General features: G+C 51.9%; 1 protein-coding gene across 2 annotated transcripts in view; it reads left to right on the top strand.

Annotated features, from left to right (window-relative positions):
• Positions 1 to 13,085, top strand: part of LOC119973187 (E3 ubiquitin-protein ligase RNF123) — a 537,603-nt gene that overhangs the window by 248,867 nt on the left and 275,651 nt on the right. For both annotated transcript variants that reach the window (XM_038810837.1, XM_038810836.1), the window contains exons 25-27: positions 11,066 to 11,149; positions 11,722 to 11,829; positions 12,234 to 12,411. In XM_038810837.1, coding sequence (XP_038666765.1) covers positions 11,066 to 11,149; positions 11,722 to 11,829; positions 12,234 to 12,411 — 370 coding nt within the window. The remainder of the gene's footprint in view (positions 1 to 11,065; positions 11,150 to 11,721; positions 11,830 to 12,233; positions 12,412 to 13,085) is intronic.

Raw genomic sequence — 13,085 nt, 5'->3', positions numbered from 1 at the left:
CCCCCCCCCCCCCCGCCAGAACCCCCCCCAGTGCCGGGCACGCCCAAAACACATGGGCATGGCTCGTTGGGTTCCCCGAACACCAAACGCACCCGTCCTCACCCCCAAAAAACCCGCCCATCCCCGTCCCGGACACATGAGCCCCGCGCAGCACCCCGAACTAGACGAGGCCAAGCCTCGCACATGAAGAGGAGGAGTCCACCCTCTCCAGGGCGTCCGCCCACGTCCCCTCCCCAATCTGCCCCCCCAGCTCCACCTCCCACCCAGCCCTCAGCTCCTCAACCGATGCCTCCCCACCTCCTGCATCACCCGGCAGACGCCAGACACCCTCCCATCCCCGACCCACACCCCCGAAAACACCCATCCCCCACCTCCCGCGGGGCAGCGAAGGGAACCCCCCCACCTGCCGCCTAGCAAACGCCCCGACCTGAAGGTATCTGAACATATTCCCCGGGGGGAGCCCAAACCACCCCCCTCCAGCCCACCCAAGCTCGCAAACCCCCCGTCAACGAACAGGTCTCCCAACCCCCCAACGCCCGCCCCGTGCCACCCAAGGAACCCGCCATCAACGCTCCTGGGACAAACTGGTGGTTCCCCCGCAGCGGGGCCCCCACCGCCCGCAAACCTTGAGGGTAGCCGCCACCACCGGGCCCGTAGCGCACCCCACCGGAGGGAGCGGCAACGGCGCCGCCACCAGCGCCCCCAGGCTCTTGCCCCACAGGACGCCCTCTCCACCCGTCTCCATGCCGCCCCCTCCCCATCCACCACCCACCCACACACCATCACAACGCTAGCCGCCCAATAGCACCCAGAGAGGCCGGGCAGCGCCAGCCCCCCTCCTTCCCGCCCCGCTCCAAAAAGACCCTCCCCACCCTCGGAGTCCCACGCGCCCAAACAAACCCCAGAACGTTGCCGCTCACCCTCCCAAAAAAGGCCCTCGGAACAAAAACAAAAACCTCGGGAGCACCGCCATCCTAACGGACCGCACCCTACCCGCCAACGACAACGGCAGCATGTCCCACCTTTTAAACTCCTCCTCCATCTGCTCCACCAACCTAGTAAAATTAAGCTTGTGCAGAGTCCCCCAACTCCTAGCCACCTGAACCCCCAGGTACCTAAAACTCCTCACTGCCCTCTTTAGCGGGAGCCTACCAATCCCCTCCTCCTGATCTCCCGGGTGTACAATAAACAGCTCACTCTTGCCCAGGTTCAGTTTATAGCCCGAGAAACTCCCAAACTCAGCAAGAATCTCCATCACCACCGGCATTCCCCCCACCGGGTCTGCTACATACAGCAGCAAGTCATCTGCACACAGCGACATTCGGTGCTCCTCCCCACCCCGCACCAGACCCCTCCACCTCCCCGACTCCCTGAGAGCCATGGCAAGAGGCTCAATTGCCAACGCAAAAAGCAAGGGGGACAGGGGTCACCCCTGCCTCGTCCCACGGTGGAGCCCGAAGTACTTGGACCTCCTCCCATTTGTCACTACACTCGCCATCGGGACCTTGTACAGCAACCTCACCCATTTAATAAACCCCACCCCAAACCCGAACCTCTCTAACACCTCCAACAAGTACCCCCACTCAACCCTATCAAAGGCCTTCTCCGCATCCAATGCCACCACAATCTCCGCCTCCTCTTCTGCCGCCGACATCATTATCACATTTAGCAGCCTTCACACGTTAGTGTTCAGCTGCCTCCCCTTCACAAAACCCGTCTGATCTTCATGTATCACGCCCGGCACACAGTCCTCTATTCTAGTGGCCAAGATCTTCGCCAGCAACTTGGCGTCCACATTCAGCAGTGAAATTGGCCTATATGATCCGCACTGCAAGATCTTGCTTCAGGATCAGGGAAATCAGCGCCCGTGACATCGTCAGGGGAAAAACACCCCCCTCTCATGCCTCGTTAAAGGTCCGAACCAACAGGGGCCCAACAGGTCTGCGTATTTCTTATAAAATTCAACCGGGAACCCATCCGGTCCCGGCGCCTTCCCCGACTGCATGTGGCCAATCCCTCTGACCAGCTCCTCCAACTCGATCGGCGTCCCCAGTCCCTCCACCAGCTCCTCCTGCACCCTTGGAAATCGCAGCCTGTCCAAAAAGCTCTCCATTCCCGCTCCCACCACCGACGGCTCCGACCGGTACAGTTCCCTGTAGAAGTCCCTAAAGACCCCATTGACCTCTGCCCTCTGCCGCACCACATTCCCACCCCTATCCTTCACTCCACCGATCTCCCTAGCCGCGTCCCGCTTGCGCAGCTGATGCACCAGCATCCTGCTCGCCTTCTCTCCATACTCGTAGACCCCTCCCTGCGCCTTCCTCCACTGTGTCTCCGCCTTTCTGGTGGTCAATAAATCAAACTTGGCCTGCAGGCTACGCCGCTCCCCCATCAATCCCTCCTCCGGGGCCTCCGCGTACCTCCTACCTACACTCAACAGCTCCCCCACCAGTCTCTCCCTCTCCCTCCTCTCCCCCCTCTCCCTATGGGCTCGGATCACTGCCTTCAGAGCCTCCCACACCATCCCCACCTGGACCTCCCCAGTATCATTGACCTTGAGGTACCTCTCGATACATCCCCGGACCCTCCTACATACCTCATCAACCAACAACCCCACGTCCAGGCGCCAAAGCGGGCGCTGGTCCCGCACCTCCCCCATCTCCAGATCCACCCAATGCGGAGCATAGTCCGAAATCGCAATAGCCGAATATTCGGCCTCCTCCAACCTCGGGACCAGTCCCCCACTCAGGACAAAGAAATCAATACGGAAAAAACCCTGTGCACATGGGAGAAAAAAGAGTACTCCTGAGCCCTCGGCCTCCCAAACCTCCAGGGATCCACTCCTCCCATCTGGTCCATAAACCCCCTCAACACCTTGGCCGCCGCCGGCCTCCTGCCTGTCCTTGAACTAGAACGATCCAGTAGGGGATCCAGCACCGTTTTGAAGTCCCTCCCCCCCCCCCCCCCCCCCCCCCCCCCAATGATCAAGCCCCCCATCTCCAGGCCAGGAATGCGGCCCAACATACGCCTCATGAAACCAGCATCATCCCAATTTGGGGCGTACACATTTACCAACACCACCCTCTTCCCCCTGCAGCTTACTGCTCACCATCACATATCTGCCGCCACTATCAGCCACCACCTCAGACGTCTCAAATGCCAACCTCTCCCCCATCAGGATCGCCACCCCTCGGTTCTTCACATCGAACCCGGAGTGGAAAACCTGTCCCACCCATCCCTTCCTCAGGCGGACCTGGTCCGCCACCTTCAGGTGGGTCTCCTGGAGCATGACAACGTCCGCCTTCAGATGCGAAAACACCCGGGCCCGCTTAACCGGCCCATTCAACCCCCTCACGTTCCACGTAATCAGCCGGATCAGGGGGCACCCCGCCCCCCCCCTCCCCCGTCGACTAGCCATGGCCCATCGACTGCTCGCCCCTGGCCAGCACCCATTCGGCCTGTTTCCCACGGCGATAGAACCTCACCCCGACCCACACCAGCTCCTCCCTGGCCAATCCAGCAGCAACCCGGTATTCCCCCCCCCCAGGCTAGGACCCCTCTTAGCCGCGACGCTTCCTCCATAGTACTCCCGTGAGCCAGCTGACTTCTGCTGACCCTGGCAGCTCCCGCCCTAACTCCGACCCCTCCCGATATGAGGTCACCCCTCCCCCCCGCATCAGCTCCTTGGCACCGCTTCAGTGTGAGAAAACGGATCTGATATCCACGCCCCTTGCCACCAGCTCCACCCCCCTTGTTCCGCAGCGCGGGAAACCAGAGGAAAGCCCGCACTTTCACACTGCCCCACCCCACCCCCCCAACGCAGCTCCCAAACAGCAGTCCTAACCCATCCACCAACCCCGTACAAACAAAAACAGATCAACCACAAACCCCAATACCCCCCCTTAAGACACAAAACCATAACCAACATCATCCGAAAGCGAGAGAAAAAAAAGACACAAAACCATAACCAACATCATCCGAAAGCGAGAGAAAAAAAGAAACAAACAGAATAACCAGCAACAGCATAAATAGTGATAGAGAAAAAAACTCCCACAGCCCCCAATCTCTAGTTCGAGTCCAACTTTTCAGCCTGCACAAAGGCCCACGCCTCCTCCGGGGACTCAAAATAGTAATGTCGGTCCTTGTAGGTGACCCACAGGCGCGCAGGCGGCAGCATGCCGAACTTCACCTGCTTGCCGTGGAGCACCGCCTTCGTCCGGTTTAACCCGGCCCTCCGCTTAGCCACCTCCGCACTCCAGTCCTGGTAGACGCGCACTACCAAATTCTCCCACTTGCTGCTCCTCACCTTCTTGGCCCATCGCAGCACACACTCCCGGTCACTGAACCGATGGAACCGCACCAGCACCGCCCGCGGGGGTTCATTTGCCTTAGGCCGCCTGGCCAGTACTCTGTGGGCCCCCTCCAGCTCCAGGGGCAGATGGAAGGATCCTGCCCCCACCAGCGAGTTCAGCATCACGGTTACATAGGCCGGCAGGTCCGACCCCTCCAGCCCCTCCTCGAGGCCCAGGATCCACAAGTTCTTCCTCCTTGATCTAAACTCCATCTCCTCGAAACGATCTTGCCACTTTTTGTGGAGCGCCTCGTGCATCTCCACCTTCCCCACGAGGGCCGAAACCTCATCCTTGCGCTCAGAGGCCTGCTGCTGCAACTCAAGTATCGCTACACCCTGGGTTGTCTGGGTCTCCAGCAGCTTACTAGTCGTTACCTTCAGGGATTCCAACAACTCGCCTTTCAGCTCCGTAAAATAGCGCAGAAGGGCCGCCTGCTGCTCCTCCGCCCACTGCCTCCACTCCTCAGGGCCTCCACCGGCCGCCATTTTGTCCACCTTCCCCCGCTTTTCCAGGGGAGCTGCTGCCGTTTTTCTCCTCGCCCCACTCAGAGTCTGCACCATAAATCCCGGGGGGGGGGGAGGGGGTTTGCTCCAGACCCCTTTATCCACCGGGAATCGTCGAATCAGCGCCGTTTGGGGCCCTTAAAAGAGTCCACAAGTCCTATTAAAGCGGGAGCTGCCGAACGTGCGGCTTAGCTCCGCATAGCCGCAACCGGAAGCCCCTCTCTTTGTCAAAGCTAACAGACAAAGTGGGAAATATTTATACTGTGGAGTGAGAATGACAGGCCGTGAAAATGACAGTCCTCCCCAGATTTCTGTTTGTCTTTCAGTGCCTCCCTATCTTCATCCCTAAGGCCTTTTTCAAGTGGGTGAATAAGTTTATTTTGGGCTTTGTGTAGGCGAGTAAAGTGTTGCTGGAGCGGAGTCGGAGGGAGGGTGGATTGGCACTGGTAACGGCACCTCTGCCGTTCTCGCCGACCTGATACTCCACAAGTCCGGTGGTAGTGGCGACTCTGAGGATCTGGGGGCAATGGAGGAGATATAAGAGACTAGAGGGAGCATCGATTTGGACCCGATTTATAATAACCATAGGTTTGTACTGGGTAGGCTAGATAGCGGGTTCCGGAGTTGGCAGAGGGCAGGAATTAGAAGGATGGGGGATCTATTTATAGACGAGAGCTTTCCCAGCTCGAAAGTTTTGGAGGACAAATTTAAATTGCCACAGGGAATGGTTTTAGGTATTTGTAGTTGCGAGATATCCTGAGAAAACAAGTGCTGGCCTTTCCGCTGCTGCAGCCACGGGGGATACAGGATAGAGTAGTTTCCAGTACCTGGGTGGGAGAGGGGAAGACTGAGGAGATTTACTAGGAGCTATCTGAGGCGGAGGAAACTCCGGTGAAGGAGCTTAGGGGCAAGTGGGGGGACAAGCTAGGAGGAGAGATAGAGGCGGGCTATGGGCGGATGCCCTAAGCAGGGTTGATACCTCCTCGTCATGCGCCAGGCTGAGCCTAATACAATTTAAAGTAGTCAACTGGGCACACAACAGCACCTAGGATGAGTACGTCCTTCGGGGTTGAGGATAGGTGTGCGAGATGCGCGGGAAGCCCAGCAAATCATATCCATATGTTTTGTGCATGCCTGAAACTTAGAAGGTTTTGGCAGGATTTTGCTAAGGCAATGTCCACGGTGCTAAAAACACGTGTGGTGCCAAGTCCGGAGGTAGCGATCTTTGGAGTGTCGGAAGGTCTGGGAGTTCAGGGGGCGAAAGAGGCTGACGTCTTGGCCTTTGCCTCCCTGGTAGCCTGGAGACTGATCTTGTTAAGGTGGAGGGACCTGACGCCTCCGAGTGTAGAGACCTGGGTTAGTGACATGGCTGGGTTTCTCAGTCTCGAGAAAATAACGATTGCCTTAAGAGGGTCAATATTCGGGTTCGCCCGGAGGTGGCAGCCTTTTGTCGAAGTATTCCAAGGGGGGGGGGGGGGTGCGAAGATTGGGAGGTGGGGGGGACATATTTATTTTACCATGTTGATGTAATTGTTTATGTTACTGTTGTAAAAATTTTCAAATACCTCAATTAAATATTTTAAAAAAGGGTCTCCCATTTAAGATGGAGATGAGAAGAAGTTTTGGGTGGAATTCTCTGTGTTTCTTGGCAGCGGGAGGCGGCGCGTGTTCGCTGGCAGTAGGATTCTCTGCCCACTGGACTGTGGGTAGCCGAAGAAGCCCCCCCAGTGACAAACAGGAGGAAATTCATCCAGTAGAGGCAACAGACGAGGGTTCTGGGAGAAGTCAACTGTGCTGTGGGTAGCCGAAGAACAGGTGTCAAGGAGTGGAAAGTGGCAGCAGCCAGGTTCATGGCACTGTGGCTTGCTCTGCTGCACAGGAGGGCGGGAAAAAGAATTGCAGAGCTATAATGATAGGGGATTCAATTGTGAGGGGAATAGACAGGTGTTCTGCGGATGCAAACGAGACTCCAGGATGGTGTGTTGCCTCCCTGGTGCAAGGGTCAAGGATGTCTCTGAGAGGCTGCAGGGCATTCTGGATGGGGAGGGTGAACAGCCAGCTGTTGTGGTGCATAAAGTCACCAACGATATAGGTTACAAAACGGGATGAGGTCCTACAAGCTGAATTTAGGGAGTTAGGAGTTAAACTAGAAATTAGGACCTCAAAGGTAGTAATTTCAGGATTGCTACCAGTGCCATGTACTAGTCAGAGTAGGAATGGCAGGATAGCTAAGGTGAATATGTGACTTGAGGGATGGTGCAAGAGGGAGAGATTCAAATTTCTGGGACATTGGTACCGGTTCTGGCGGAGGTGGGACCAGTACAAACTGACGGTCTGCACCTGGGCAGGACCAGAATCAATGTCCTAGGGAGGAGTGTTTGCTGGAGCTGTTGTGGAGGGTTTAGACTCGTGTAGTGGGGGGATGAGAACCGATGCAGGAAGTCGGAGGGTATTAATGTGGGGACAGAAACAAAAGGCAGTAAAGGTAAAAGTGGATGTTGTGTATCTGGACTTTAAAAAAAGCTATCGATAAGGCCCCACACGAGAGATTAGTGAGCAAAATTAAAGCTCATGGTATTGGAGGTAATGTATTGACGTTGATAGAGAACTGGTTGGCAAAAAGCAAGCAGAGAGTCGAAATAAATGGGTCCTTTTCAGAGTGGCAGGCAGTGACTAGTGGGGTACCACAGGGTTCAGTGCTGGGACCCCAGCTATTCACAATATACATTCATGATTTGAACAAAGAAATTGCATTAAATATCGCCAAATTTGCAGACGACACTAAGCTGGGTGGCAGTGTGTGCTGTGAGGAGGATGCAAAGAGGCTGCAGGGTGACTTGGACAGGCTGCTGAGGGGGAAATACTTGGCAAATGCCACATTATAATGTGGGTAAATGTGAGGTTATCCACTTCAGTGGCAAAAACAGGAAAGCAGATTATTATCTGAATGGTGGCAGTTTTAGGAACAGGGAAGTGCAACAAAACCTGGGTGTTATGGTGGAACAGTCACTGAAGGTTGGCATGCAGGTACAGCAGGCGGTGAGGAAAGCGAATGGTATGCTGGCCTTCATAGCGAGAGGATTTGAGTATAGTAGGGATGTTGTGCTGCAGTTATACAGGGCCTTAGTGAGGCGATACCTTGACTACTGTGTGGAATTTTGGTCTCCTAGTTTGAGGAAGGACATTCTTGCTATTAAGGGTGTCTAACAAAGTTTTATCAGACTAATTCCTGGGATGGCAGGACTGACATATAAAGAAAGACTGGATCGACTGGGCTTGTACTCACTGGAGTTTAGAAGAATGAGAGGGGATCTCATAGAAACATATAAAATCCTGATTGGACTGGGCAGGCTAGATGCAGGAAGAATGTTCCTGATGCTGGGGATGTCTAGAACTAGGCATCACAGCCTAAGAATAAGGGGTAAGCCATTCAGGACGGAGATGAGGAAGAACTTCTTCTCAGAGTTGCAAAGTTGTGGAATTCTCTACCACAGAAATTTGTTGGGGGCCAGTTTGTTGGATACATTCAAGAAGTAGCTGGACGTGGCCCTCGGGGCTAAAAGATCAGGGGGTTTGGAGAGAAAGCGGGGGTGGGGGACTGAATTTGCATGATCAGCCAAGATCATATTGAATGGGGGTGCAGGCTCGAAGGACCAAATGGCCTACTCCTGCACCTATTTTCTATGTTTCTATGTATGTGACTCCAGACCCACAGTGTCTGTTGTCAATACCTAGCCTGGCCTGAATGTGACACCTGATCCACAGCAATGTGCTTGATTCTAACTGCCCTCTGAAGCAAGTCACGCAGTTCAGTGCAATTAGGGAGGGGCAGTAAATGCTGGCTTTGTCAACAATGCTCATACCCCCAGAACAAATGAGAAAAACTGTTTTGATGAGGTTTTTAAAAGGAACTAAAATTGAGATGGCAAAGTATTAATGTTTGGGGAGCCAGTTCCAGAAGTAGGACTTAGATTGCTGGAAGCTCTGTTCTGCAGAGTGGAATATGCAGAGTCGGGCAGATGTGTGGCTGGGTTGAGTAGCTGAAGAATGGCGTTGGGTGGTGAAATAATGTGGTCTCAGTCAACAATGGGATAGGATATTTGAAATCTAGCATGGGCTGAATGGGACACCACAGTTGAACAAGTAGTGGAAGACGGGGATGGCTTCAGGAGAAGGGACAATTACATAGTCATAGAGCAGGGGTGGGCAAACTACGGCCCGCGGGCCGCATGCGGCCCGCCAAAGGTATTTCTGCGGCCCACCAAGTCATTAAAAAAAAAAAAAAAAATTTTGTTTTAAATAATTTTTTTTTTTTTTTTTTTTTTGAAGGATAATGGGTGGGGGGCTGTTGGGTTACTTACTGGTATAGGGTGGATACATTGACTTGAGTAGGGTGATCATTGCTTGGCACAGCGTCGAGGGCCGAAGGGCCTGTTCTGTGCTGTACTGTTCTATGTTCTATATGAGGCGCCCAGAATCATAACCGGGTGAAGTAATTATTTTACTTAATATACTATGCGGCCCATTGTGAATTTCTGAATGCGGCCCTTGCACGGAAAAGTTTGCCCACCCCTGTCATAGAGTCTTAAGAGGAGTACAGCATGAAAACGGACCCATCGGCCCAACTTGACCATGCTGCCAGTTTTTAACCACTCAGCTAGTCCCAATTGCCTGCATTTGGCCCATATCCCTCTATACCTATCTTTCCCAGAGAACTGTCTAAATGCTTTTTAAAAGACACAATTGAACCCGCCTCTACTATTACTTCTGGCAGCTCGTTCCAGATACTCACCACCCTCTGTGTGAAAAGATTGCCCCTCTGGACCCTTTTCTATCTCTCCCCTCTCAACCTTAAACCTTTGCCCTCTAGTTTTAGACTACCTTTGGGAAAAGATGTTGACTACCTTACCTATGCCCCTCATTATTTTATAGACCTCTATAAGGTGACCCCTAAGCCTCCTACGCTCCAGGGAAAAAGTCCCTGTATATTCAGCGTCTCCTTATAACTCAAACCATCAGTCCCGGTAGCATCCTAGTAAATCTTTTATGCACTTTCTAGTTCAATAATATTTTTTCTATAATAGGGTGACCAGAACTGTACACAGTATTCCAACTGTGGCCTTACGTCTTGTACAACTTCCGCAAGATGTCTCAACTCCTGTATTCAATGATCTGAGTAATGAAACCAAGCATGCCGAGTGTCGTCTTCATCACCCTGTCCACCAGTGACTCCATTTTCAGGAAGCTATGAACCTGTACTCCTAGATCTCTTTGTTCTTTGACTCTCCCCAACACCCTTCCATTAACTGAGCAGATCCTGCCCCGATATGGGTAGCACAGTGGTTAGTACAATTGCTTCACAGCTCCAGGGTCCCATGTTCGATTTCCGGCTTGGGTCACTGTCTGTGCGAAGTCTGCACGTTCTCCCCCTGTTTGCGTGGGTTTCCTCCGGGTGCTCCGGTTTTCTCCCACAGTCCACAGATGTGCAGGTTAGTTGGATTGGCCATCATAAATTACCCTCAGTGTCCAAAAAGGTTAGGTGGAGCTGCTGGGTTATGAGGATGGGATGGAGGCGTGGGTTTGAATGGGGTGCTCTTTCCAGGGCCGGTGCAGACTCGATAGGCCAAATGGCCTCGTTCTGCAATGTAAATGATATGATTCTATGATTTGATCGACCAAAATGCACCACCTCACATTTATCTAAATTAAACTCCATCTGCTGTTCATCAGCCCACTGGCCCAATTGATCAAGATCTCGTTGCAATCCTAGATTACCTCCTTCACTGTCCACTGTGCCACCAATCTTGGTGTCATCTGTAAACTTACTAACCATGCCTCCTAAATTCTCATCCAAATTGTTAACATAAATAACAGAGGACCCAGCACTGATCCCTGAGGAACACCACTGGTCACAGGCCTCCAGTTTGAAAACTAACCCTCTACAACACCCTTTGTCTTCCGTCGTCAAACCAATTTTGGATCCAATTGGCTACCTCACCCTGGATCCCGTGAGATTTAACCTTATGCAACAACCTATCATGTATTTGCTAGGAGACACAATTTGGGCTGATTTTACTGTGCCACATGCACTGCTGTGGTCAGGAGAGCAAAGATTATCAGGGCATATTTTTAACAGAGTCCATCTTGTTTATTATTGACAAAAAAGCTTGGTTTCATGGGTTGTGTTTAACTCACTGTCTGTGTCTGTAGATGGTGGGTGTGTCGGACGATGTCCATGAATATGCAGTGGCGTTGAAGGACACTGAAGACAAAATTGCTCGATGTCCTACAAAGGTAAGGGAGAAGTAAAGTGAGTCTGCGACAAAGACACAGATTGCATTTGGTTGGTGATACAAATACATAGTTAATTTGTTGCCCTGACTCTGGATACAGGTCCATGGATACTGGTTGGTCTTGACTCTTGCTTGAGCGGCCATTATTCAGATCTGTGTCTTGATGGTAGACTGTTAACTGTGGAAGGCATTCTGGACCTTTATTATAAAGTAGCACAAAAGCAGGCAATTAAAAAATTCTATGTCTATGTTTATGCTCCACATGAGCCTACTCTAACGATTCATTTAAGCCCATCAAAATATGCTCTATTCCTTGGTCCATCTGGGCTTACTTGGCTACCCCTGCCATGCCTCTGTACTATTCACCTCACCTACTCTTTGTGGTAGTGAGTTACACATTATAATCACTTTCTGAGTAAACCTTTCTCTTGCAGTATAAATTGCTGTTCCCTTTGAGATTTGATATTCTTCTGATTCTGTCCTGATGAGTGCAAGACAAAAAGCTTCGACAGCTTGTCTCTTTATGATCCTCCATGAATCTCCAGCTTCAAGTTGTGCCTTTATTCCTTTCAGAGGAAGGATATTCTGGATGAATTGACAAAGAGTCAGAAGGTTTTCTCCGAGAAGCTGAATCACCTGAGTCGCCGTCTAGCGTGGATCAATGCCACCATCTACTCCAAGGTAAAGTGGACCACAGTGCTGGGAATATTGATGTGAGGAGACACCCACTTTCATTAGGAAGCTTGGAGCTTGGCCAACTAGTCTGTGGAGTCGGTCAGAGTGAAGTAATCAGCATGGTGGTTTTCTGAAAACTTTTCCCAGTGACGTATAGTGTATACCAACATGTTGCTGTGTGCAGCACAGAATCCCATTTGCACACTTGAAATCTTCTCACCAACATAGGATCAACATTGTAATGTGGTCAGAAAATGATTCCAGTCCGTCGGTCATTTCAGTTTCATAGCTTGGGGATGTGCCTTGGTCTTGTGTATAGGGTAAGGCAAGGGCAAAAGCTAGGTGGTTCTACTATTCCTAGAGGCTAGTTGCCGTTGCTCCTTGTGAAGTAAAACTTGTTCTTGTTTCAGGAGAAGATGTTGGACATCTACTGGCTGCTGCAGGTGTGCATACGAGTAATCGAACACAGTGACCGGACGAAGACGCTGTTTGCTTTCATGCCAGAGTTCTACATGAACGTCGCCATGAACAGCTACAGCGCTCTGAAGAATTACTTCAGTCCAGTCAATGGCATGGACGAGCTGTCTGGTAAGTGCAGGAAACGTGGGTCAGTGATCAACGAGTCTTGTGCTTGGACTAGGAAAGAATATTTTGCCTCGGGAAATTTGCTTGCTGTTTAATTACACTAGAGTGGGGAGTTAAATCTTTTGTGGGAATGTGGTTAGTGTAGGTTATATATGCTCCAACATTGCCAGCTATATGTTCAGCTGCCTGGGTATTGGGTTCTGATGGCCCTTGTAGAATGTCTCTACCTCTCTCCCACTTTAAGGTGCTTTTCAAAACCCAGCCCTTTAACCAAGTTTTTGGTGTGCAGTCGTAATATCTCTTCATGTGACTAAGTTTGATCATGCTCTTGTGAAATGCCTTGGGACCTTTTATTACATTAAAGGAATTGCATAAATCAAGTTGTGGTTGGAAGCAACAATCTCAATTGGGTGGGACAGTGGTTAGGACTCCTGCCTCACAGTACCAGGGACACAGGATCAATTCCAGCCTTGGGTGACTGTCTGTGTGGATCATAGAATTTACAGTGCAGTAGGAGGCCATTCGCCCCATCCAGTCTGCACCGGCTCTTTTTTGAAAGAGCATCCTACTCAAGCTCATACCTCCACCCTATCCCAGTAACCCCACCCAACACTAAAGGCAATTTTGGACACTAAGGGCAATTTAGCATGGCCAATCCACCTAACGTGCACATCTTT

This window comes from Scyliorhinus canicula, chromosome 11 (genome assembly GCF_902713615.1).
Source record: "Scyliorhinus canicula chromosome 11, sScyCan1.1, whole genome shotgun sequence".
NCBI lineage: Eukaryota > Metazoa > Chordata > Chondrichthyes > Carcharhiniformes > Scyliorhinidae > Scyliorhinus > Scyliorhinus canicula.
Note: the sequence above shows the minus strand (reverse complement) of the source record. Positions and strands in the feature narration are given on the sequence as shown.